General features: G+C 59.1%; 1 protein-coding gene across 19 annotated transcripts in view; it reads left to right on the top strand.

The window, feature by feature from the left end:
• The window catches only part of MYO18A (myosin XVIIIA), a 95581-nt gene that overhangs the window by 64345 nt on the left and 9278 nt on the right, over window positions 1–21958 (top strand). For 16 of the 19 annotated variants that reach the window (XM_032428429.1, XM_032428436.1, XM_032428434.1 and 13 more), the window contains 20 exons: window positions 2888–2953; window positions 5845–5973; window positions 6679–6822; window positions 7208–7297; window positions 7428–7547; window positions 7738–7849; window positions 8261–8388; window positions 8605–8759; window positions 10518–10641; window positions 10737–10937; window positions 11498–11608; window positions 12080–12184; window positions 12466–12612; window positions 13010–13123; window positions 14467–14583; window positions 14765–14848; window positions 15276–15413; window positions 17712–17897; window positions 18242–18381; window positions 19225–19269. In XM_032428429.1, coding sequence (XP_032284320.1) covers window positions 2888–2953; window positions 5845–5973; window positions 6679–6822; window positions 7208–7297; window positions 7428–7547; window positions 7738–7849; window positions 8261–8388; window positions 8605–8759; window positions 10518–10641; window positions 10737–10937; window positions 11498–11608; window positions 12080–12184; window positions 12466–12612; window positions 13010–13123; window positions 14467–14583; window positions 14765–14848; window positions 15276–15413; window positions 17712–17897; window positions 18242–18381; window positions 19225–19269 — 2456 coding nt within the window. The remainder of the gene's footprint in view (window positions 1–2887; window positions 2954–5844; window positions 5974–6678; window positions 6823–7207; window positions 7298–7427; window positions 7548–7737; window positions 7850–8260; window positions 8389–8604; window positions 8760–10517; window positions 10642–10736; window positions 10938–11497; window positions 11609–12079; window positions 12185–12465; window positions 12613–13009; window positions 13124–14466; window positions 14584–14764; window positions 14849–15275; window positions 15414–17711; window positions 17898–18241; window positions 18382–19224; window positions 19270–21958) is intronic. The other 3 variants (XM_032428439.1, XM_032428438.1, XM_032428435.1) reach the window with 1 other exon arrangement.

The following is a 21958-nucleotide window of genomic DNA, read 5'->3' as shown; positions in this document are numbered from 1 at the left end:
CCGCTCTCTGGTGAGCTGGCCATCTAAGAGCCTCCCAGGAGGCCGATAAGAGCTCGTGTTTTGGGTGTTACCACTGGTAGCCCCTAGGCCCTTCGGCCTTAACTTCCACATAAGGGATGGTTCCTGCCGCAGGAAGCTGTCCAGGGGTGGGGCAAGCATCCGTCCTCGGGGCAAGATTGATACGGCAAGGCCTTCAGGTGCCAGGGTAAGCTGCAGGCTCCCGGGCCCCTTGTCAGCACAGGTTGCTGAAAACAGGGCTGTCACCCCCCAGAGGCAGCTCCTCAGAGAGCCAGAGGGCTCCTTGAGCAGAGGACGCCTCCTTCCCTGTGCTCTGCCTCAGGCACCCGGCCTGACTCTGAAGGCATCTCAGACCTTGGGATGGCTTCCCTAAGAGGGAGAATGCTCTGCAGAATGGGGCAGAATGGGGCAGAAGGCCCCCTTCCCCTTGCCTCCTGAATCACAGACCCACATTCACGGAGGCCTCAAAAACTTCTCTCCATCCAGGACCTGCCAGTGTCCTGGGCGACCTTGGTGTGTGTGTAGATGACCCACCCCACAACCCCCTTCTCGGACCCCTGACCTTTATTCCAGCCTCCTACTCACAGCTACACCCAGATCTTGTCACCTTGTCATCTTGTCATCTTGTCATCTTGTCATCTGGAAATGCTTCACCTCGGAAATCTTCAATTCCATCATGGCCTTCCCTGCCCACAGCCTCCTAACCTGTGCACCTCACTTCTCTCCTCCTCTCAGGACACCTGCTCTTTGCCTCTGTTGAGACCTCTCATGTCTGGACCCCACTGCGTTTTCTCTGCTCTGTCCATTCCCTTCTGACTTTCTTTTCTGCTCGCCTCAATGCCATGGTCCTGCCCTCCGGTCACTTGGCCTTCATCACCCTCAGCTCTCCTGTGCCTCCCGGGGCACCTGCCCTGCCCAACCCCCATGCTGAAGGGCCAGCCTCCGGGCATCTGCGCTCCTCGGTTTGGGTTTCCCAAGGGCTAGGGGAGAAAATTATACAACCGGGTGGACCTGAAGTCCTATAGGTTCATGGTCTCCAGCCTCAACTGGGCCCTTGCCGTGGCCCAGCAAGTTTTTCGTATGCCCCATCCTTCCCTGGCCCCTATTCCAAGCTCCTTCCCTGCTGTTCTGTTCTCCGTCTTTCTCCGCCAGTCCTCCGCTACCCTGCCTACCCAGGTCATCTGCCCAGCAATTGACCTTGCCTCTAATCGGTCATAAAATTGAGGATCCAACTTCCTCCTCTGCCTTGTGTACACTTGTCTTCAGGTGCCTTCTTGTTCAGCCCTCCTGTCTGGGTGGGAGAGGTATCCCTTCCCTCGTCCAATCCCTTCCTCCTGTGCTTTGGAATCCATTCCCCGGGGCTCCCTGGAGGCCCGCTCCATCCACGCTAACTGTTGTCTCTCTCCCGTTCCTTCAGCCTCTCCTCCGCTGGCTCTTTCCTCTCAGCGGAGAAACATCCTGCAGATAGTTGCTTGGAAAAGAGCCTCCCATCAACCCTCTCTCATGCCAGACAGTTGTCATGGCTCGCCTGCCCCCTCCCCGCCGCCGCCACCCATCCCTCCACCCTCAGCTGCCTGGATCCCAGCCCCAACACCCTGGGCCCGGTCTTCTGTCGCCCATCGCCCTCCATGTTGCCGGAGCTAATGACCACCTTACTGTGCTTCTTGGCAACATCTGACTCTCTTGACAACTCTGTTCTCTGCTCAGCTTCCTTGCTGCCGCTCCTGGCTTTGCCTTTTCCCTCCGAGCATCCCTTCTTCTACCTGCCCCTGAAGTAAAGGTCTCTCTCTTCCTTAAGACGCTGTCCTTGGCCATCTGTGCTTTCTAGTCTACAGCCTCTCCCCGGCCAACCTCATTCACACCCATCGTTTCAATTACCACATACGTATTGACGACTCGTAGATCAATACCTGTAGCCCAGGCCTCTCTCCTGAACCTCAGACGTGCACTTCTATCTGGCTGCTTTCTGGACTTTTCTACCTGCATGCCTCAAACTCAGCATGTTCAGACCACATTGATTCCATCCCCTCCCCAACCTACTCTGGCTCGTCCGTTTCCTACCTTGGAGAGTGGCACCATTATCTGTTTAGCTACATAAGTCAGAAACCCCGGTGCTGTGGTGTCCCTAGATTCCTCCCTGTCAGCTGCCCTGCCCCCTCTATCTCCTTCACATCTCTGGCATTTCTGCCTCTTTCTTCCCTTTGGGTCAGGCTCTAGCCTCCTCTCCTGTGAATTCCTGCAGTAGCTGCCTGAGGGGGTCTCCGTCCATTCTCCCCTCATGTGCCAGTGGGGATCCCTGGAAAATGCAAATCCGATCCTGTCCCTCCCTGACCGAACCCTCCGGGGGCTCCCAGCGCACACAGGTGCCCCACCCTTTGGCTACTGCCCACCTTTCTAGTTGTACCTTAACCGCCCTACCCCCTTCCCTCCTGAGCTACCTGGTTTCCTCAGCGTGTTCTCTTGTCTTGCGCTTCCATGCCTTTGCTCGCTCTCGTCCGTCTGCCCGAAATGCCCTCTCCCCAACTTTGGCTAGTTCTTCCTTGTAACTGAAGACTCAGCACAAGCTACACCTCACCTCCTCCAGGATGCCTTCCATGGTCCCTTGTGTGACTTAGTTGCCTCCTCCTCAGTGTACTTCACTAATTCACTTGTCTCACTCCCCAGCAAGACAACTTATTGCTCTCGTAGTCATCCTTACGTCCCCAGAATCTAATCTAGGGCCTGACAGTGCAGAAGCCCACCGAAAGTGCTTGTTGAATGAGTAACAGACTGCCTCCACGGAGGCCCGGGAAGGACTCGTGCCTGGGCGAAGCCCTGTGCGGAGACGGGGGTGGCCCCTGGCCTCCCTGACAGAGGCGTCTCTCTGCAGGCGGTGGAAGAGCTGCTGGAGTCCTTGGATCTGGAGAAGAGCAGCTGTTGCCTGGGCCTGAGCCGGGTGAGTGGTCACTGCAGGAGGGCGGTAGGGCCCGGCCCTCACTCTCTGGTCGCCCTGTCCCAGTGGCTGGCCCTCCCCTTCTGACTTCCCTCCCTCTGAATAACCGACTCGTTCAGAGCCATGAACACCCCTGTGACGTCGGGAGGGGGAGTGGGTTGGAAGGTGGCCCTGAACTTGGCCTGAGTCCCGGTGTGGGGAGTGGGGAAGACAGAAAGGAGGAAAGCTGGACAAAGCAGGAAGGCAGTAGGCAGAGTGTTCCAGAGGCGCCCCCCGCTCCCGGGGCTGCCAGGGCCCCAGAAGGCCAAGCAGGATGCGGTGAGGCCGTGCCGCCACCACCTGCCCACAAGCCCAGTTCCTCACCTGAATGGAACGTGGCGTCGGCAGGGCAGGCACGCCCGGGCCCGGGTGCCAGTCTGCTGCATCACTCCGCGCCAGAGGGTCAGGCGAGCGTCCCTCCCACGGGCAGGAGGCCCGCTCGCCTCTCTCTCCTCAGACTGGGAGGCTGGACGGGTGGCTTCCACGTATGTGCTCCAAGGGCCGTGGTGGGAGGAAGGGCATTTGGGAGCCAAGGAGGGGATTCCGAACCTCTCTCCACCTGTCAGCAGGGAAGGAGGGAACTCCGGGTGCCGGGGCTTTGTGGGGAGTGTGAGGTGGACGCGGATGCTCGCAAAAAAGGCTTGGTGTTGCTTGTCTGCTCTGTTCTCTCGGTTCTGCCTTCTGAGTCACAGTCTTGCCCCTTCGCTTTCCCATCCCCTGGCTGTATCTTTGTCTCTGCTGGTTTTCCCTTTTCCTTTTGGCCCTGGCGGTTCCTGGCTCTGTCATTTTCTGTGTCTTTCCTTGTTCTCTGGGTGTTCTGTGGTCTCATTTTCTCCGTGTCATTTTTCTGGTTTGGGTCTCTTGCTGTGTCTGACTCAACCTCTCCCATCCCCAGCTATCTGTCAGCTCAGGGACTGCCAGCTGGGCTTCCTCCCTGGGAAGCCTGCTGTCAGAGGCTTCGCTCCGGCCTCTCGGTCTCGGGCGGGCTCCTGCCCCTTCGGCAGTCGGGGCTGCCGCTGCCTGGCATTGGGGTGGCACCTCCTCCAAGGCATGTCGTGGGCAGGAGAGGGCCTGTGCAGGCTGGTCCTCTTCCCAGCTACCACCTCAGACCTCTGCTGCATCCCAGGTGCCTGGCCGAGGCCGACGAGCCCCAGGGCCCACTCAAGCTCAGAGAGAAATTAGGGGCAAAGTTGGATATTTGCTCACATCTGATTTGGGAGAGAAATTTCAGGGCCTCTAGGCTGTGGTTGGACTGGCTGGTGAGCAGAGATTCCGTGTGTTCGTCGTATTGCTTCAGAGGAGGGGGTCGCAGTCAGAGCCCACGGGACCCTGAGGGTTCGGGCAGGGTGTTAGAGGATCTTGAGAGCCTCCTGATATTGTTTATAAAATTTGTATGGATGAGTCTGTTGGGGAAGGAGAGGGCCGTGAGCTTTCACCCAATACTCAAAAGGACTCTTAACCCCACTAATGTACAGTTGCATGAGAGAGGTCTCAGGCTCCCTGCCCCAGTCCTGAGGCCATCTTTTTTCTTCTCATTGTGAGACACTGAGAATGGGGGCCACTCTCCAGCTCCTAACCCGCCACCTCCCTTCTCCTGCCTTAGTCAGACCAGCTATGTGCCCTGACCACTAGTCCCTATGTCTGCCTCCTGGGGGACTTGGATATTCCCCACCCCCTGGTGGAATCTCAGGCTCACACATTGTGAGAAATCAAGGCTCAGGTAGGGCTTGAGGCCCATGGGAGACCCCAGGCACTCAGCATGAGTGTGGGATTTGGGGAAGCAAGCGTTGCTGAGGACCTGAGCTGGCTTTCTCCTAGGCCAGCCCCAGGAGACTAGGTTTCTGTGCAGTCGCCAGAGGCTAAGCTTTCTCAGCAGAAAGTGTAGGCCTTCTCTCCACTTATTCCCTGAAGGGAGGCCTGGGGACACTGTACATATTGGTTCTGAGTGTTTCCTGTGCTCTTTGCCCCACGGAAGGGAATTTTCTGTGTTCTGGGCAGGGTGGAGGTGGGCACACACCTAGGTGTCTCTTTGCCCTCTGTGAGGATCCCAGAGTCTTCTCTCACCTGTGTATTTCCCCCTCTTCTCTTAGCAGGGAAGACTTTACCCAGCCCCAGTTTGGAGCACCAAAGAGTGAGAGGAAATTCTGGCTGCGGGGGCTCCCAGCTGGTTCCTCTCCCGTCTGCCCTCCAGCCCCCAAACCTGTAGGACAGGTCCCTTGATTGGGCCAGCCCCCGCCCACTCCCCTGGCTTTTTCATGAGCTGAAACCTGGGTGTGGGGGGGGGGGTGGTGGGATGCTGGCACATGAAAGAGGAGGCTGTCTGAGAGGAGCCGGAGTGGGGAGGGGGCCCCACCCTTTCTCTGCGCACGGCTTCTGGACCTTTCTCTCCTTACACACATTCACCACCATCCATTTGGCCTGATCCCAGGCAGCTGGCACCCGCGGTTGGGCCCTCCAGTGGGCGGCTGTGGGCATAGGGGGCACAGACAGTGTTGCTGGCGGTCCTGCGGGAAGAAACCGCCATAAGATGTTGCTGAGGGGTGTCCTGTCCCCATTTGACTGTGGCTGCTTTATGTCCTTCTTGTCCCAGATACCTTCCCTTTGACTTCCCTCTCCTTTTATCTCTCTTTGAAGTTAGGTTTCCCACCTTACTCCTCCTCTTCCAGAGAAACCTCCCCAGCCCCCGGCCTGGCCCTCCTCCCTCAGCCTTCCTGGGGCCTCTCCTTGCTCCTTCCCTCCTCTCTTGTTCCCTTGGATTTTCAGGTTCTTCCCGGGGCCAAGGACCCCCTCCCAGGCCTGCTGGTGTCCTGTGCCCCCAGCCATCTCCCGCCTTCATCTGGCCTGCTTCCCCACAGGTGTTCTTCCGGGCCGGCACATTGGCTCGGCTGGAGGAGCAGCGGGATGAGCAAACCAGCAGGAACCTAACCCTGTTCCAGGCAGCCTGCAGGGGCTACCTGGCCCGCCAGCACTTCAAGAAGAAAAAGGTGCTGTTTCAGGGTATCTCTGTCCCACTCCCCAGCCTAGATGGCAGAGCAGAGTTCCCGGGGTGGGGTAGGGGTGGGGGGTTCAAGGGAACATGCTGGGGCAGGAGGCTGGTCTTGGGACTATGAGTTATTGTCACCTGGGGGAGAAGAAGCAGGGACCTCCTGGGGCCACCATGCCCTGGGCCAGGGTGGGGAATGGGCAGCTCCTTGGTGCCAGTGAGCCTGCTGGTTATGCCCAGCACTGGGGCCATGGGGCCTGGTCCTGGGGCTGGGAGTGGGGGGCAGCGCCTAGGCGAAGGTGGGCTCTGGATCATAGGCTCCTCCATGAAGATTAAGGAGCTGTGTCAGCGACTCCTTTTCTTATTAGCAAGTCCATAAAACAGCCAGCACCACCGCCTCTTGTGTTTCAGCAAGATTAGGTTTTATAGCACATCTAGGCCAGGGTGCTGGAAATAATCAGGCAGCAAATAAAGCAGATGAAATTATTCCTAATGACGGAAGAGTGGTTAGTGCCCAGTGCGGTGTTCCCAGGGCTAGGCTCTCTGCCGCCCACTCTCTGAGGGATGGGGAGAGGCTGGGAGCGAGGGCTGGGTGGCCAGAGGAGTCAGGTGGCCAGAGGAGCCGGGGGGGGAGGGGAGTGGGGGGAGTCCTGGTTGGGCTTGGGACTGAGAGCCCTGCTGTGCACCACCCTCCCCCCCAACTTAGATCCAGGACCTGGCCATTCGCTGTGTGCAGAAGAACATCAAGAAGAACAAAGGGGTGAAGGACTGGGCCTGGTGGAAACTCTTTACCACCGTGCGGCCCCTCATCGAGGTACAGCTGTCCGAGGAGCAGATCCGGAACAAAGACGTACGTAACAGCTCGGGAAGGGCCAAGTCGATGCAAAAGGACTAGTTCATCCCTGTGGGCAAAAAGTCTTGCCGGCTTGTCTTGGGCTCCCAAGCGCTCTTTATTTAGTCCAGAGAGCCGGTGTCCTTGAACGATACCTGTCAAACACAAGGCATCCCTCTGGGGCGCTGGCTAAGCTGCTGGGTAGCCTCTTGGTATAAAATCTCAGGCGTCCTCAGCATCTGGGGAAGGGTCTAGGGATAGGGGCCCCTGGGAGGTAGGGGCTTCCTATTCCCTGTGTCCTGGCCCGAGCTTCACCGGCTTCATTCACCCCAACGGTGCAGAGTCCAGGCGCCAACCTCTCTCAGAGCCTCCGGCTCACTTTGCCCTCTTTACTGCACCCTAGGAGGAGATCCAGCAGCTGCGGAACAAGCTTGAGAAGGTGGAGAAGGAGCGGAACGAGCTTCGGCTCAACAATGACCGGCTGGAGACCCGGGTGAGTAACTCCCAGCGCCAGGCCGACTGGCCCACCTGTGCAGGGTGCCAGGCCCAGGAGGCCCCCCTGGGGTTCCAGCTGAGCGAGGCAGGCATTTCAACTGGTGGTGACTCCCTCCCCGCAACCCCAGATCTCAGAGCTGACATCGGAGCTGACTGACGAACGTAACACGGGAGAGTCCGCCTCCCAGCTGCTGGACGCGGAGGCCGCGGAGAGGCTCCGAGCCGAGAAGGAGATGAAGGAGCTGCAGGTGAGGGCAGGCCCGTGCTAGTGACCACCATGCTCTGGCGTCCATCTGCTCCCCCCCCCCCCAAGGGACGGGTGGCCCAGCACCCCTGTCTGCCTGGGGGAAGCACGTGCCCATGTCTGTGTGGCTCCGGGCCGTGGCCGGTCCTGAGGGAGGGACTGGGATGGCAGCCTCACAAGCCTCCCTTCTGCAGACCCAGTACGATGCACTGAAGAAGCAGATGGAGGTGATGGAGATGGAGGTGATGGAGGCCCGCCTCATCCGGGCAGCTGAGATCAACGGGGAGGTGGATGATGATGACACAGGTGGGTCTGAGGCCGGAGGAGCTCGGCAGGGCCTGAGCAGCAAGCTCGGTACCACCCCTGTCCCCAGGCAACCACAGCTGGGCCCCGGCCTGTCTCCCTTCTGCGGGCTGATACAAGTCTACAGTGACAGAGATAGATGAGAAAGTAGAGGTGCCAGCGAGTGCAGGGGATTATCATGGAGGGCCACGAGAGCTGTGATAAGGACAGGGTCTGAGGGCCACGGTCTGGTGGTCCCTGGGGAGAGGACAGCACACATAGCCACATGCCCTCTCTGGTCTTCTCCTGGCTTGGGAGGAAGCTGTCCTCCCAGAGACCTTCCTGAGTCCCTCTGGCTGATGCTGCCTTCTGCCCCTCCCTGTCCCATCCTTCTTCCCTCCGCTCAGTGCTCCCTTGCCTGCCCCACCCCCACAGGCGGCGAGTGGCGCCTGAAGTACGAGCGAGCCATGCGCGAGGTGGACTTCACCAAGAAGCGGCTCCAGCAGGAGTTCGAGGACAAGCTGGAGGTGGAGCAGCAGAGCAAGAGGCAGCTGGAGAGGCGGGTGAGGCTGGGACAAGGAGTGCAGGCGCGGGGCCCTGGGAGCACCGGGGCTGGGGACGCCCAAGGGCAAGCTGTTGTTGGAGTGTGTTCGGGTCCCTGCGTGGCTCCGACCCCATCCCTCATCCCTGGATCTCTCCCTCGCTCGCCCCCCCCTTCTCCACGCATGCTTCCGGCCTCTCCCTGGCGGCTGACCCCACCCCCCCCGCCTGCGCCCTAGCTTGGCGACCTGCAGGCAGACAGTGATGAGAGCCAGCGGGCTCTGCAGCAGCTGAAGAAGAAGTGCCAGCGGCTGACGGGCGAGCTGCAGGATACCAGGCTGCACCTCGAGGGCCAGCAGGTCCGCAACCATGAGCTGGAGAAGAAGCAGAGGAGGTGGGTCCCCTGCCGTGGGGCCCCTGCCCCAAGGCACACGGGACTTTCTAGACCCGCCCCAGACAGGGCTCCCTGCCTCCTCCCGGGAGGAGAGAAGGAAGGAGGGCCTGAATTTGGCGGGGGGCCTTGGCGACATGGTCCCTTGGCCTGGAATGTGAACAGGTCTCACTCCTGACCTCTGAGAAGCCCTCAGGCCCCATCCCTACTGAAGGCCTGCTCAGGCCTCGGCTCCAGACCTGCTCCCCGCAGCGTGTGCCCGTCACCCTGCCTGGGCCCAGCAAGGACGGAGCTTCCGCCAGTCCCCGTGCAGAAAGCACTCGTGCCCCTCCCTGCCCCCTGCCCCCACCCAGCTCCCCATGTCTCGCTTGCCTCAGCCACACAAACACACTCTCCTGACTAATGTTGTTGAACTACCGTGCCACTTCCATCTCATTATGGTAATGACACAAAGGAGGGGGGTAGCCCTCACAGGATCAAATCCAATCTAAACTAACTTCCCTGGCTGGGGATGGGAATGGGACGCCTTTATTAGCAACACCGGGGAACCCACACACCCTGGGAACAGCAGGGTGCCCCAGGGAGTGGGAAGAGCGCCTGGTTCCCCTCTGCAGGGGAGGGCTTCTTGGCAGAGGCCCCAGGTGCCTTCATGAAGGGACAGCCCCGCACCCACGACCCTGGGGGTAAGCAGGGCAGAGCTGAGTCCTTCCAGTGACCCCGGGTTACCCTCGGCCTCCTGGGCATTCTGCTGTCCTCCCAGCTGGGTGCCGCCTGCAGAGTGAGGGGAGCTGGGAGATCTTAGTCCTCCCTTCCAGCACCGTGCCTCTCCGCCTTTACCCCCACCCTCCCATTCACTAGAGGCACCCTTAGTGGGACCCCTCTCCCAAGCCCCCTGCCCCCATGGCAGTGCCAGCCTGGCCTAGTTACCATCTCCAGCGCTCCCTGCTGGGTAACTTATTACGTTTCATTTCAGCTGCCTGGAGTTTGCTTACCTTTTTCTTTGATGTGGGGTTGGGTTGGGGGGAGGCTTTCAGTTTTTGAAGGGAACCTTATTAGCTATTTAGGGAAGGTGTTGAGAGGAATTTCAGCAATTTGCTCCTTATTTAGAGTCACTGGGCAGGGGAAATAAGAGACTGGGAGGTAGAGGAGCCAAGAAAGAGGCCCCGACTGTGGACTGCGGCCCAGCAGGACTGCTGGCTTCTGGCCGGGAGGGGTGGGGGGGTCCTGGTGGGGACACGGGTACTTCTGGGCCACGTGGGCCTGGCCAGGGGCTGGCACCCAGAGGTGGGGGCTAGAGCCAGCTGCTCATCTGGAGTGGCCAAGTGGAACCGCGGAAAAGGAGTTAGATGAGGCAAGGCGTCCATTTCTACATATTCCAGTGCCCACCCTGCCCTCACCCTGGTCCCACATGCTTTGATCTGTCTAAATGGAAAAGGTCAAGACAACGACGGAGCAGTCTGTCCACCTCCTCCCCAGAAGCAGTCTGTGGGCCCCTCCTCAGCTCACCTAGTATAAGGGCTCCTTAGACCCACTCAGTGAAACGTGCCCCATCCCAGACTGGGTGGCCAGCAGGGCCTCGATGGCCTGTGATGCTGGATGTCACCTCACCGCTTCCCGCCACTTCCGGGCTATGCGAGGAGTCCCCCTCTGCTTGTGTCCTGTCCGTATCCATGGCCCTGCTTCCTGGCAGCCTCTGGGTGCTGGAGACCCACTCTTCCCTGCCCTGGTGGAGTCACCCTGGCCGTCCCTGCTCCCTCGCAGGTTCGACAGCGAGCTCTCCCAGGCACACGAGGAGGCCCAGCGGGAGAAGCTGCAGCGGGAGAAGCTGCAGCGGGAGAAGGACACGCTCCTCGCCGAGGCTTTCAGCCTCAAGCAGCAACTGGAGGTGCGTGGGCCACCCACCATCCATGCCCCGTCTGCTCCCTCCCGCCCCAGGCAAGAGCTGGTCCCAGGCCAGCCTCATCTTCTCTTTTGCTCCAGGAAAAAGACATGGACATTGCTGGATTCACCCAGAAGGTTGTCTCCCTGGAGGCTGAGCTCCAGGACATTTCTTCCCAAGAGTCAAAGGATGAGGCCTCTCTGGCCAAGGTCAAGAAACAGCTCCGGGACCTGGAGGCCAAAGTCAAGGATCAGGAAGAGGAGCTGGATGAGCAGGCGGGGACCATCCAGATGCTGGAGCAGGTGCCGCAGGGTCTGGCCGAGGGGGGCACCGCCATCCCCACAGCTAACCCAGGGCATAGCCAGAGGGGGGCAAGTTCCCACATGTAGTCACTAATTCGTTCCCTTACTCACAAAATGTTGAGTGAGCACCTGATCTGTGCCAGACACAGTGTGAAAATAATTATGCTTTTGTGCGGCTTTCCACAAGAACAGATCTTGATTGAGCTCTAGTGGTGAGGGGCCCAGGCTGCCCGGCAGCCAGAAAGCCACGAGCCCACGCTGCCTGCCGCTGAGCCACCGTGTCGGTTCAGAGAGCTAGAGCCTGAAGGCCAAATGGAAAAGCTACCTAACTGTCCCCCCCTCTGGCGGCCTGCTCTGGGCCGGCGTCAGACATCCAGTGAGGGGGGTGGCTTCTCTGGAGAAGCCGGCTGCCGCGGGAGCAAGGCGGGGGCTCAGGGAAGTGTGCCGGCAGAGAGAGCCCTGCTCCCAAGCCCTGGGAGAGCTGTCCATCAGGGCGCAGTGGGCAGGGGTCAGGGTGCCGCTCAGAAAGGAACCTGGTCCCTCCCCACAACCACCTCCAGGCCAAGCTACGTCTAGAGATGGAGATGGAGCGGATGAGACAGACCCATTCCAAGGAGGTGGAAAGTCGGGATGAAGAGGTGGAGGAGGCCCGGCAGTCATGTCAGAAGAAGGTAACTGGTCCAGTACAATTCCTGCTTCCCCCATCACTGCTTTAAAGTAAGGGGTTTTCTGGTTCCCTACCATAGCCACACTACCACCCATTGCCATTCTGGACTTGAGGTCCTGGCCTTGGCTGGGATGTGTGCCTCGGGGACTATAGAGAAAGCTCAGTCCTTTGAGGGACGCATGCTCCCTGCTTCCTGGGCAGTCAGTGAGGCTGGCCCGGCAGGGCCTGCCCACTCTGGAACAAAGCCTCCCACTCTGGCGTGGGGCTGTGGTGCACGGCCTGCCATCCCTCCTCCCCCTCCCAGGCTGCTTTGAAACCCTGGGAACTTTGAATTCGGGGTCTGACCCCTCTGGGGTCTGCTCAGCCCGCCCCACAGCTTTCCCAGGGTTGGGGTGGGGGGATCCAGAAAGGAAGGGGCCCGGATGGCACCCGACACTGAAGGGACCGACGGGCCTCTGTCCCCACGGCCCTCCAGTTGAAACAAATGGAAGTGCAGCTTGAGGAGGAGTACGAGGATAAGCAGAAGGTGCTGCGAGAGAAGCGGGAACTGGAGAGCAAGCTCGCCACGCTGAGTGACCAGGTGAGCAGAGCCTGAGGTGAATCTCAGGGATACTAAGCTGGGCAGAGGTGAGGGGGGCCGGGCTCTGTGGAGCCCAGTGTCTTCACATGGAGAACGGGGGTCATTACCACACAGAGCACACCCTGGCTTCTCTCACTGCCTGGCCTGACCCCGGCACTGCCTCTGTTGTTGTGTGTTCGGGGGGCTCTGAGAATGAGAGCAGGGGTGAACAGCGGGCGTGGGGAAGACAGGAAGAGGCTCTGGGGTGGAGACCAGAGCCCCAGCTTCTGCTGTGCACCCAGGTGAGCCAGCGGGACCTGGAGTCCGAGAAGCGGCTCCGGAAGGACCTGAAGCGCACCAAGGCCCTGCTGGCCGACGCCCAGATCATGCTGGACCACCTGAAGAACAACGCACCCAGCAAGAGGGAGATCGCCCAGCTAAAGAACCAGGTATCTGGACAGAGAGGAGGTGGTCAGCTCCAAGGGGCAAACCACGCTTATGGTTTTAGTTCTTTCTCTCCCTGCCTTCCCCTCTCAGGGATTCTTGAGTCCTTGAGAAGGAAGGTAACGGGAGAGGGAGAAGCCACTCGTAGCCACCGGACTCCTAGGATCTGTGCATGCCAGATGGCATGACTGCCAAGCCCCAGGATGGCATGGATGGGTCCCCGCACCCACCTTCCCTGCCCGGGGAGACACCCGTGTGTGCAGCCCCAACAGGCCACGGCCCGGGGGTCTGAAGGGAACAGAGCACCTGGCCTCCTTCTCCCCTGCGAGCACCCTGTCCAGCCCTTCGCCACCCAGGCCTGGCTGACGTCTCTCCCTGGGGCGGGGGCGGCCCTGTGTCCAGCTGGAGGAGTCCGAGTTCACCTGTGCCGCAGCCGTGAAAGCTCGGAAGGCAATGGAGGTGGAGATCGAAGACCTGCACCTGCAGATTGATGACATCGCCAAAGCCAAGACAGCGGTGAGGAGCCGGGGTGTGTGGGCTGGGCTCGGGGAGCGGGGGGAGGGGGGAGCTGAGGGAGAGTAGAGCGGGGACAGACAGGGGCCCTTCCCCAGCCAGCTCCCTTCACACCAGGGCTTTCTGCAGGGAGAGCGGGCCTCCCCTCCTTTGCCTCTCCCCACTCAGAGCAGAGGCCCAGGAGGGGGGCAAGGTAGAAGAGGGAGCCAGCAAGGGCCCATCTCCCTGTTTAACCACCTGCCTGTGGGAGCTTGGCCACAGGCCTCGACACCATAAATAAAGGCAGCTAATGTGGCTGAGGGATGTAAACAGGTGCCTGGAGATTAGCCGAAGCACCGATAAGAGGATGGGATGGCTCGGGTTCCCTCCCCTTCCCCTGGCCAGCCCACTGACAAGCCCAAGTGGCAGCTAATTAGAGCTCTTATTTAATGCTTCCCTTTTAATTCCCTACCTCTCCCACGGCCCATCCATCGGCCCGGGAATGCATTACTGGGATGCGAACACCAGTACCTCCTTGGGCAGGGAATGGGGCAGCAGGGAGGCTGGGCTTGGCTCTGGGCTCCGCGGGCCCCCCCCACTGCCAAGCTGGTCACCCATCTGCTGAGAGATGCCAATCTCCCGGGCTTGATTTATCTCTATGACATTTGTGCTCCTCAGCAGTTTTCAGGTGAGTAATTCAAATTCTTTAATTGTGTTAAAAAAGACTGTTATAAAATTACCATTTTATTTAAATCCGAGTTAATAAATTTCTTGGCGGAGGCTTCCCCAGCTCCCCACAGCCCGGTAACAAGATGGATGGGGCCGAGAAGGAGCCAACGCAGTGATTTTGGTTTGGAATTACAGGCTAATAGATTCATTCATTTCCTGAAGCTGCTGTTGGCTGTCTCCTCCCCTGCCCCCAGGAGTGGACTGGCTGTGGGGCCGGATGGCTGGGGAGCAGGCCATCCCAGGGGAGATGAGAATCCAAGCCAAGAGAGCCTCGCACATTCGAGGGGTCCTTCCTCGAGGCCTGAAGGGGGCAGAGTGCATGCAGGTTAGGGCCTAGATTGCTGGTGCCCAGATGATGGGTCATTTGTTCTGGGCAGACCTTTTCTGCCTTCTCATTAGCCTTCAAAGAGCTGCCAGGAAGCAGCTGTCATTTAGCCCAGGGTCTGCCTGTGCAGCGAAGACAGCCTTCCCTCAGCTCCCTGAGCGCCACGGGGTCTGGACCCCGCTCCAGTGGCCGCGCCCGGCCCCATCATCACCCCCTTCCCATTGGAGGCGGCGTGGGGAAGTTCAGACTTGCCACCCGCTGCCATGAGGCACGCGAGGCCTGATGCCCTCTGCTCTGTCTTGCCTCCATCCAGCTGGAGGAGCAGCTGAGCCGCCTTCAGCGTGAAAAGAACGAGATCCAGAGCCGGCTGGAAGAGGATCAGGAGGACATGAACGAGCTGATGAAGAAGCAGAAGGCGGCCGTGGCTCAGGTGCCCCACCACACCCCGCACCACAGACACTGTCCCTGTGGTCCTCTTCAGAAGCCCCCACAGGCCACTTCTTTTGGGAGCGGCAGGCCCGCGGGCCCCGGCACAGCACTGGGCATGCGATGTGGCGGGCTGGGGTTTGTGTTCACGGGGGATCCTGCTTCAGTGCTCACTCCCTTCCCAGGCCTCGCGAGACTTAGCGCAGATGAACGATCTCCAGGCTCAGCTAGAAGAAGCCAACAAGGAGAAGCAAGAGCTGCAGGAGAAGGTGGGCACCAGCGTCTCCCTTGGTAGAAAGAGGGTGCGGGGTCGCTGTATGTAGGGGCGAACTCCCAAGCTCATAGGATAGCAAGCGCTCCTCTCAGTCGTCAGTAATCCACAGAGCAGCGTCAACGCATGTGAAGGCCTAGGCCTGGAGCCATATCACCATAGTAGACATTTTGGCTTCAGCTGCCTCACTTCACATTTCTATTCCCTCTCTGGTCCTTGGCTTTTTCCTTTCTCTCCGAAGGGCAAAATCTGCCAGCGTTGGGCCAGGTGGGGAATGCCTCTGGCTCGGGGCCCCATCCTTCCACCTCCCCTGTGCATCCCTCCCTCCACCTTCTGGTCGATCACCATGGTGATCTTGCCGGCCCACACTCTGCCCCCTCCCCTCGGGGCTCAGTTCTTTCTTCTCTTCCTGCCCCCACCCCCAGCTCCAAGCCCTCCAGAGCCAAGTGGAGTTCCTAGAACAGTCCATGGTGGACAAGTCCCTGGTGAGCAGGCAGGAAGCTAAGATCCGAGAGCTGGAGACCCGCCTGGAGTTCGAAAGGACCCAAGTGAAGAGGCTGGAGGTGGGTGCACACTCGTCCTGGTCCACAGCTGAGAGCAGGGCAGAGCCGCCCCAGCGGCTGGAGCCACGCATGCTCGGCAGCGCTGGGCAGGCCGCGGCCGCTCCTCAGAGGCCCCTGCCAAGCTGCCAGGCCAGCTGACGGGGCGGGTGCCTTCCCCCCGCCCTCCCCGCCTGCTCTCTGGGCACCGTGGAGCCAGCCTGCTTTACATTCTGTTTCCGTGCTTGCTTTCTGCCAAGGGACCGGAGCAGCTTAGCTTTTTGTCTTCGTATTTTCCTCCACCATGAGCTCCCCCCGCCCGGTCCCCTCACTTGCTCTCTGGCAGGGTCATAAATATGCAGGGGATGGCGCCACTTCTGTGAGGGCTGAAGTCTGTTCTCTCATCTCCGCTCACTTGCTCGCGCTCTCTCTCCCTTCCCTTTTTTATTGCCTTTTTTCCTCACTTCTTCCCATCCTTCCTGGCTCTGCTTTTACTCCTCTCTCTTTGCTTGTCTCCATATCTGCCCCCTTCTTTCCTGTCCCTTTGCATTTCTCCTTCTCACCCTCTCCCCACTTCTTCCTTTCTCCCCATCCCCTCCCTCCTCTCCCTCTGCTCGGCACTCTTGCCTTCGACCCTTCTCCTGTTCCTGCTCGCCCCTCTTCTGCTCTGTCTTGTTCTTCCTTCCACCCGTAATCTCCATGCTCCAAATGCAGCCCTCTCGGTTCCAGGCTCCCGACGCCAGCATGCCCAGCCCCTCCCTCTCCGGTAGAGCAGGTAGGAAGAAAGAGGCAGGCAGAATTGTCTCTGGGTGAACACTCCTCTCGCCCTATTTTTAAGTTCTCCTCCCGCTCGAGCTTGTACACTTGTCTGAGCACCGACAGTTCTCCGTGAGAACTGTGTTCACAGGTGTGTGTGCTGAGGAGCATCCCTGCCGCCGCCCCAGCAGCCCCTGAGGCTACAGAGCATCCCCCAGGGTAGGGATGGGAACAGGTGACTAGGGGGCTGACAGCGAGCATTGAGAGGACAGTAGTCCCCTTGACGTAGGAAGAGAATATGGCGGAACCTCCCAAGACAAGGTCCCGGTCCTCAGGAGAGCCAGGGAGAGTTAGGGGAGACTTAGTGATGCTCCTGTTCCACCCACCACGACCCCAGGACAGTCGGTAATATTTTGATCCCGATTTTGCATGCAGGAAGGGTTAAGGAGGTTGCCTGTGGTGACAGAGCTATCGAGGGGCTGAAGAATCCATTGATCTGGTGGCTCTGGGACAGATCTGTGCACTTGTCTCCTTTTCTTCTGGGCCTCAGACCCTTTCCTCAGCCCTGTGTCTGTATCCCTTCTGCCCAGAAAGGCAGGATTGTCCTTTAGACACACAAAATGTTAAACACAAACAGCCCTTAGAGATCACGTAGTCTAGTGCCATTATTTTAGAGACTGGGGGGCCCAGAGGTGGAGACCCCAGGGCCCATCGGTGGTCGAACCGGAAGCAGGTCCTTCCCTCACACCCTGTCCCAATCTCCAGGTCATTTCTTGCCTATGGCCTGGTAGGGAAAAATGTGTTCCAAGTTTCTGGAGGAAGAGAGATGCATCAGGCTTAGAGGGATGGCTGTGTGCTTAGACTGTGATGACTCTTTAGTCTCCTAATCCAGGAACTCTCAACGAACCATTTACCTCGAGCGCAGGATCTAGCTTCCAGAGCTGCTGGGTTCAGGGTGTCTGAGGGAAGCGGGGCTGACTATGTCAGTATGGGAAGGCCCAGGCTGTAGCCAGAGCACTCCTCCGACCTTGGTAGTGATGATGATGAGGAGGAGGATGATGATGGCACCTTTCAGCATGCCAGTTGCCTTCACGCACCCAACCTTATTCAATCTTTAAAAGACCCCGAGGGATGGGGCACCTGGTGGCTCAGTCAGTTGGGCATCTGCCTTCGGCTCAGGTCATGATCTGGGGTCCTGGGATCGAGCCCCACGTCGGGCTCCCTGCTCAGCGAGGAGTCTGCTTCCCTCTCTCTCTCTCTCTCTCTCTCTCGCTCTCGCTCTCTGTTGCCCTCTACCTCTCCCTCCACTGCTCATTCTTTCTCTTTCTCAAATGAATAAATAAAACCTTAAAAAAAAAAAAAGACCCTGAGGGAGTAGGTGTTGTTCTCCCATTTTATAGAAAGGCAAAGGAAGCCTCTTCAGAGGGCTTTCGTTCTTGCCCAGCCACTAGTGAGCGGTGATGCCAGAGCTGGACCCCAGGCCTCCTGACTCCGGAGCTCAGAGTCAGAGCCTCCTCCCTGTCCCGGCCTAGCTGATGGGCCTCTCTTCCCCACCTCCCTGTCCAGAGCCTGGCCAGCCGGCTCAAGGAGAACATGGAGAAGCTGACCGAGGAGCGCGATCAGCGCACCGCAGCTGAGAACCGGGAGAAGGAACAGAACAAGAGACTGCAGCGGCAGCTCCGGGACACCAAGGAGGAGATGGGCGAGCTCGCCAGGAAGGAGGCCGAGGCGAGCCGCAAGAAGCACGAACTGGTAATGCAGCCCAACCCGCGGGGGGCTCCCCACCCCCACTCCGGAGCTGAGTGGTTGTTATGCACACACCTCCCCGCTGGGCGGGTGGGGGACGGACCACAAAGAAACCAGAGTTTAGATCATGGGAAGGAAGAGGAACGTGGCAAAGGAGATGGTCCACGAAGTCCCGAAGGCAGGCCCAGGGCCAAGGGTGGGACCCGAGTGTCCATCCAGCGAGCCCAGGCTTGCAGCAGCCTCCACGGAGTTCCTGCCTGGCTGGGAGACACTTGAAGCCGGCTTTTTCTGGAGCACCTGGATGAGAGACTAGCCCTCCGCTGAACTGGACTGCCTACTCTTCTGCCTAGGAGATGGATCTGGAGAGCCTAGAGGCTGCTAACCAGAGCCTGCAGGCCGATCTCAAACTGGCATTCAAGCGCATTGGGGACCTGCAGGCCGCCATCGAGGACGAGATGGAGAGCGACGAGAATGAGGACCTCATCACCAGGTGAGGGGGCCTCTGTGGCAGCGGCGGCCCGCACCAAGGCCCTCTGACCACCTCTGGAGCAGGCCATGAGGCAGAACAGCCGTGACCTCTGTCTCCCTGCCACCAAGCCACCAGCCCACCTTTCCCTCATTGCCAGCCCCCAGCACGGACCCTGTCCTGTATTGATCGAGGGCAGGACAGGTGCCCCCCGGCTGAGACGCCCTCCCTCTTCCTCCCTGTCCTCCCTCCCCGAGGCCTCCCAGGAACCTGGCTCTCCGGCTCTGCCTGCTCACGATGAGTTATTCCCCCGTTTAGCTGCATTGCCGATGGCGCCTGTCCCACTCTGGGGAAAGCAGAGATTTAAGGCCTGTGGTGCCTTGTTACCATGCCAGAGATTTTCTCTCATAAAACCTACCCAGGGAATGGTTCAGGAGAGAGAGAGAGAGAGATTTGTAGTCTGAGGCTGAGGAAGAAGTCACAGGGCAGGTAGACGGGTAGCTCTGCGGGGTGAGGGTCGGGCCCTGGAGAAGCTCCCAGGGCTGCCTTGGACAGAACCCTGGCCCCCCAGACCTGCCCCCTTCCCGAGCGAGCGCTGCTGCCCCATCCTGCAGGCAGGTCCCGGCCCACACAGGGAGCCTGCTCCTTCGGGGCAGGAAAACGGTGCCCCAGGGCAACCCAGACCTCCCTCTGAAGACAGCACTGCCACTGCCCCCACCCCACCCCCAGCTGGTCTCAGCCAGGCAGAGCCATCTCTTGCTGAAGAAAAAGGGGTCCTCAGCGGAGAGGTCCACCTTGGTTTGCCCACTGATTTTTCGGTCTTCCTTCTTCTGGCCCTCTTGCCCACCATTTTCTTTCTGTTTCCAGTTTGCAGGACATGGTGACAAAGTATCAGAAAAGAAAGAATAAACCGTGAGGACTGGAGCGCACGCGCTCTCTGCCTCTTCCGTGGTGTCTAACCGCCCCTAACCCTGGCTCCCACCCAGGGCCCCTGCTGCATGCCGCACGTGGACACAGCCTCTCTCACCTCCTCTGAGCTAGTCCCTCGCTAACACTGCTGGCTCTGTCCCGAGGAGAGGCAAGGCGAGGGGCCGGGCCCTGCGTCGGAGGTGGAGGGCAGGCAGTGAGGCGTGCTCACGCCCTGGGTGGGCAGGATGGGGGCTCCCACAGAAAAGGGGGCTCAGCCTCAGTCTGCCTTCCTGAGCTCCAGCCCTCTCCTCCCTCAGAAAGCAGGCAGAGCTGCCTCCCCGGCCTGTTTGCCTGGGGGAAAATAAGACTGGGCTGGATTTGTCCACATCCTGGGGCTCCTTTGGAGCCTACGCCGCCCGAGAGAAGCGGGCAGCTTTCGTTTTGAAAAGGTCCACCACCTTCCTGTGGCAGACGAGGGTACAAGGTGCGGGGCATCTAGCAGTTCCTTGTCTGGAGAAGGCATCCAGCCAGCCCGTCACAAGCCGCTCCGCAGGGGCAGGCGAAGGGAACCCAGCCCGACGGGTTTCCTTTGCTCCCTGCGGGCACCTCGGGCAGAGGGAGGCCCCGGGCGCTTGCACTGGTGCTGTCCTCTGTCAGGTGGTGGGGAGCCCAGGAAATCCCCCCTCTCTCTTCCATTCCTTCTGTGGGTGGGAGCTGGACGGCACGTGCAGAGGCCTGGAGGCGGATCAGAGTGATCCTCCGTGGAGTGGAGTTCGTCGGGGCTGTTTGTTTGAAGGTTGTTTTTTTAGCATGGCATTGGATTTCCTCCCCCTACTCTCTCCTGCCCGGCAAGCCTCCTCCCCTGGCCGGGATGGGCGGGCAGCAGCGCACAGGACTCCGGGAGAGCTAATGATAAATGTAATAGTGTGTAACAGTGATAGAGGGCCACTGGAGCCCGGTTGTCACACACAATTAATATCCCCCGCCGTCCTGTCTCTGTTTGTTTGTTCCCCCGCGATTCGGCTCCCAGTTAACTAATAGCACATGAGCCTGGACATAAATTGTATTTGACTCGGGGTTTAATTCCGACCATTTAAAATTTCAACTGCCCCCTGAGCCTGCGTGCCCCTGGAGTTTGTTTAGGGGCCTGATTATTTAAGGAAAAGAACCTAAACACCACCTATATGCTTGAAACTAAAGGGAAGGCGAGGGCGGGCAGGCTGGCGTCTCCATCCATTCGCTGCTCTGAATGGAAGGAGGAAAATTCGTATTCTGGGTCCACGACGCTCCGTCCCCTGTGTGTTCCAGCCCTGCCATCCTTGGGCTGGAGGAGCTTCGAGGGCTGATAAAATGCGCATTTAAGATCATCTTCTAAACCACTGCCAGGCATGGGCACATGCACGCGCGCACACACACACACCCCTGTGTGCACTCACGCAGCCGCACTGGGGCGTGCAGTCCTCACCACAGTCCCGCTGATGGCAGAGGTGGTGTGGCTCCGTGCTCAGCAGCTCTGGGCCCCAGCTCCCAAGTTATCGAGCGAGAGCGAGTAAGTGTGCTAGGCGGGCAGAAAAATAATGTTTCGATTTACTTAGAGATACAGTTGTTATTGCCATAACCTTAATGAAAGCAGTAAACAGTGCAGTATTAAGGGAGATTTATACAGAAACACTTTTAACATGTAGACATAGATTTTGCGATGCATACAGCACCTCCTTTCTAAAGGCAATCAATATGCTTATGAACGGGGGTGATAAATTAGAGGCTCTGAAGCTAGAGAAGGAGGTTTTTTGCACGGGTGTATAAATCAGGTGGTATTGGCGTTCCGTGGGGCCCGTGCACCACAGTAAATCTGCCAGGCTCGGACAGGCACGGGGCTTGCATTAGTGGTTTCGGGGCTCTCTGCTAAACTCCTGTTTACCCGGGGCATCAGCCAGCCTCGTCCTTGTTATAATTCTGTATCTGATGGAAGCCCATAAAATATGCCTCTTTGTTCCCCTCCCAACGGGTCATGCTCTCTCACAGTCCCCAGAACGGAGTCTGGTGGTTTCCTGTGTGTGTGTGTGTGTGTGTGTGTGCACGTGCATGCACACACACGCACGCCTGTATGGCTATTTATTCAAGAACATAATTCAGGAATGGGGCTGCTCGTGTTGACACAGATGAAAGGAAATTTATATCAAGGAAAATTAGCATCTCCGTAGCAGGGGAACGTGGGAGCAGACATTTTGCAGAATTCTAGAAGCATTCTCACTCAGAAGCTGTCCCTAAGCCCCCGCTGCTTTGTGAAGGAGTCACCACGACTCCAGCTTCCAAATCAGACTCCTTGGGGCTTTTCTGCCGGTAGAGAGGGCTCAGGCCAGCTTGGCCAGACGCACAACTGAGGAGCAAGGGCTAGAGGCTGCCTGAGGGAGGGAAGAGGAGCCTGGGAGAGACAGAGCCATTGTCTGGGACTTTCTGGGGCTCAAGTGGATCTCCAGGACACAGTTTGAATCCCAGAGCCGTTGCCAGCACCTCAGGAAATGGCAGATGCCCCCTCCTCACCCTTCTGTTTCTTAAGGGCCAGGGAAGTCGCAGGGTGGTCTGGGATCTGGCCGGTCGCACTCAGCGCGGCCATCAGCCAAGGAGCCTCCAGTTCAAGCTAACTGAAGGCATAACGATGCCCTTCTCTCCCCCCCACCCCACCCCACCC

This window comes from Phoca vitulina, unplaced genomic scaffold (genome assembly GCF_004348235.1).
Source record: "Phoca vitulina isolate PV1807 unplaced genomic scaffold, GSC_HSeal_1.0 scaffold40, whole genome shotgun sequence".
In the NCBI taxonomy this organism is placed as follows: Eukaryota; Metazoa; Chordata; class Mammalia; order Carnivora; family Phocidae; genus Phoca; species Phoca vitulina.
The sequence above is the reverse complement of the archived record's forward strand: the minus strand, read 5'-3'. Positions and strand labels throughout refer to the sequence as shown.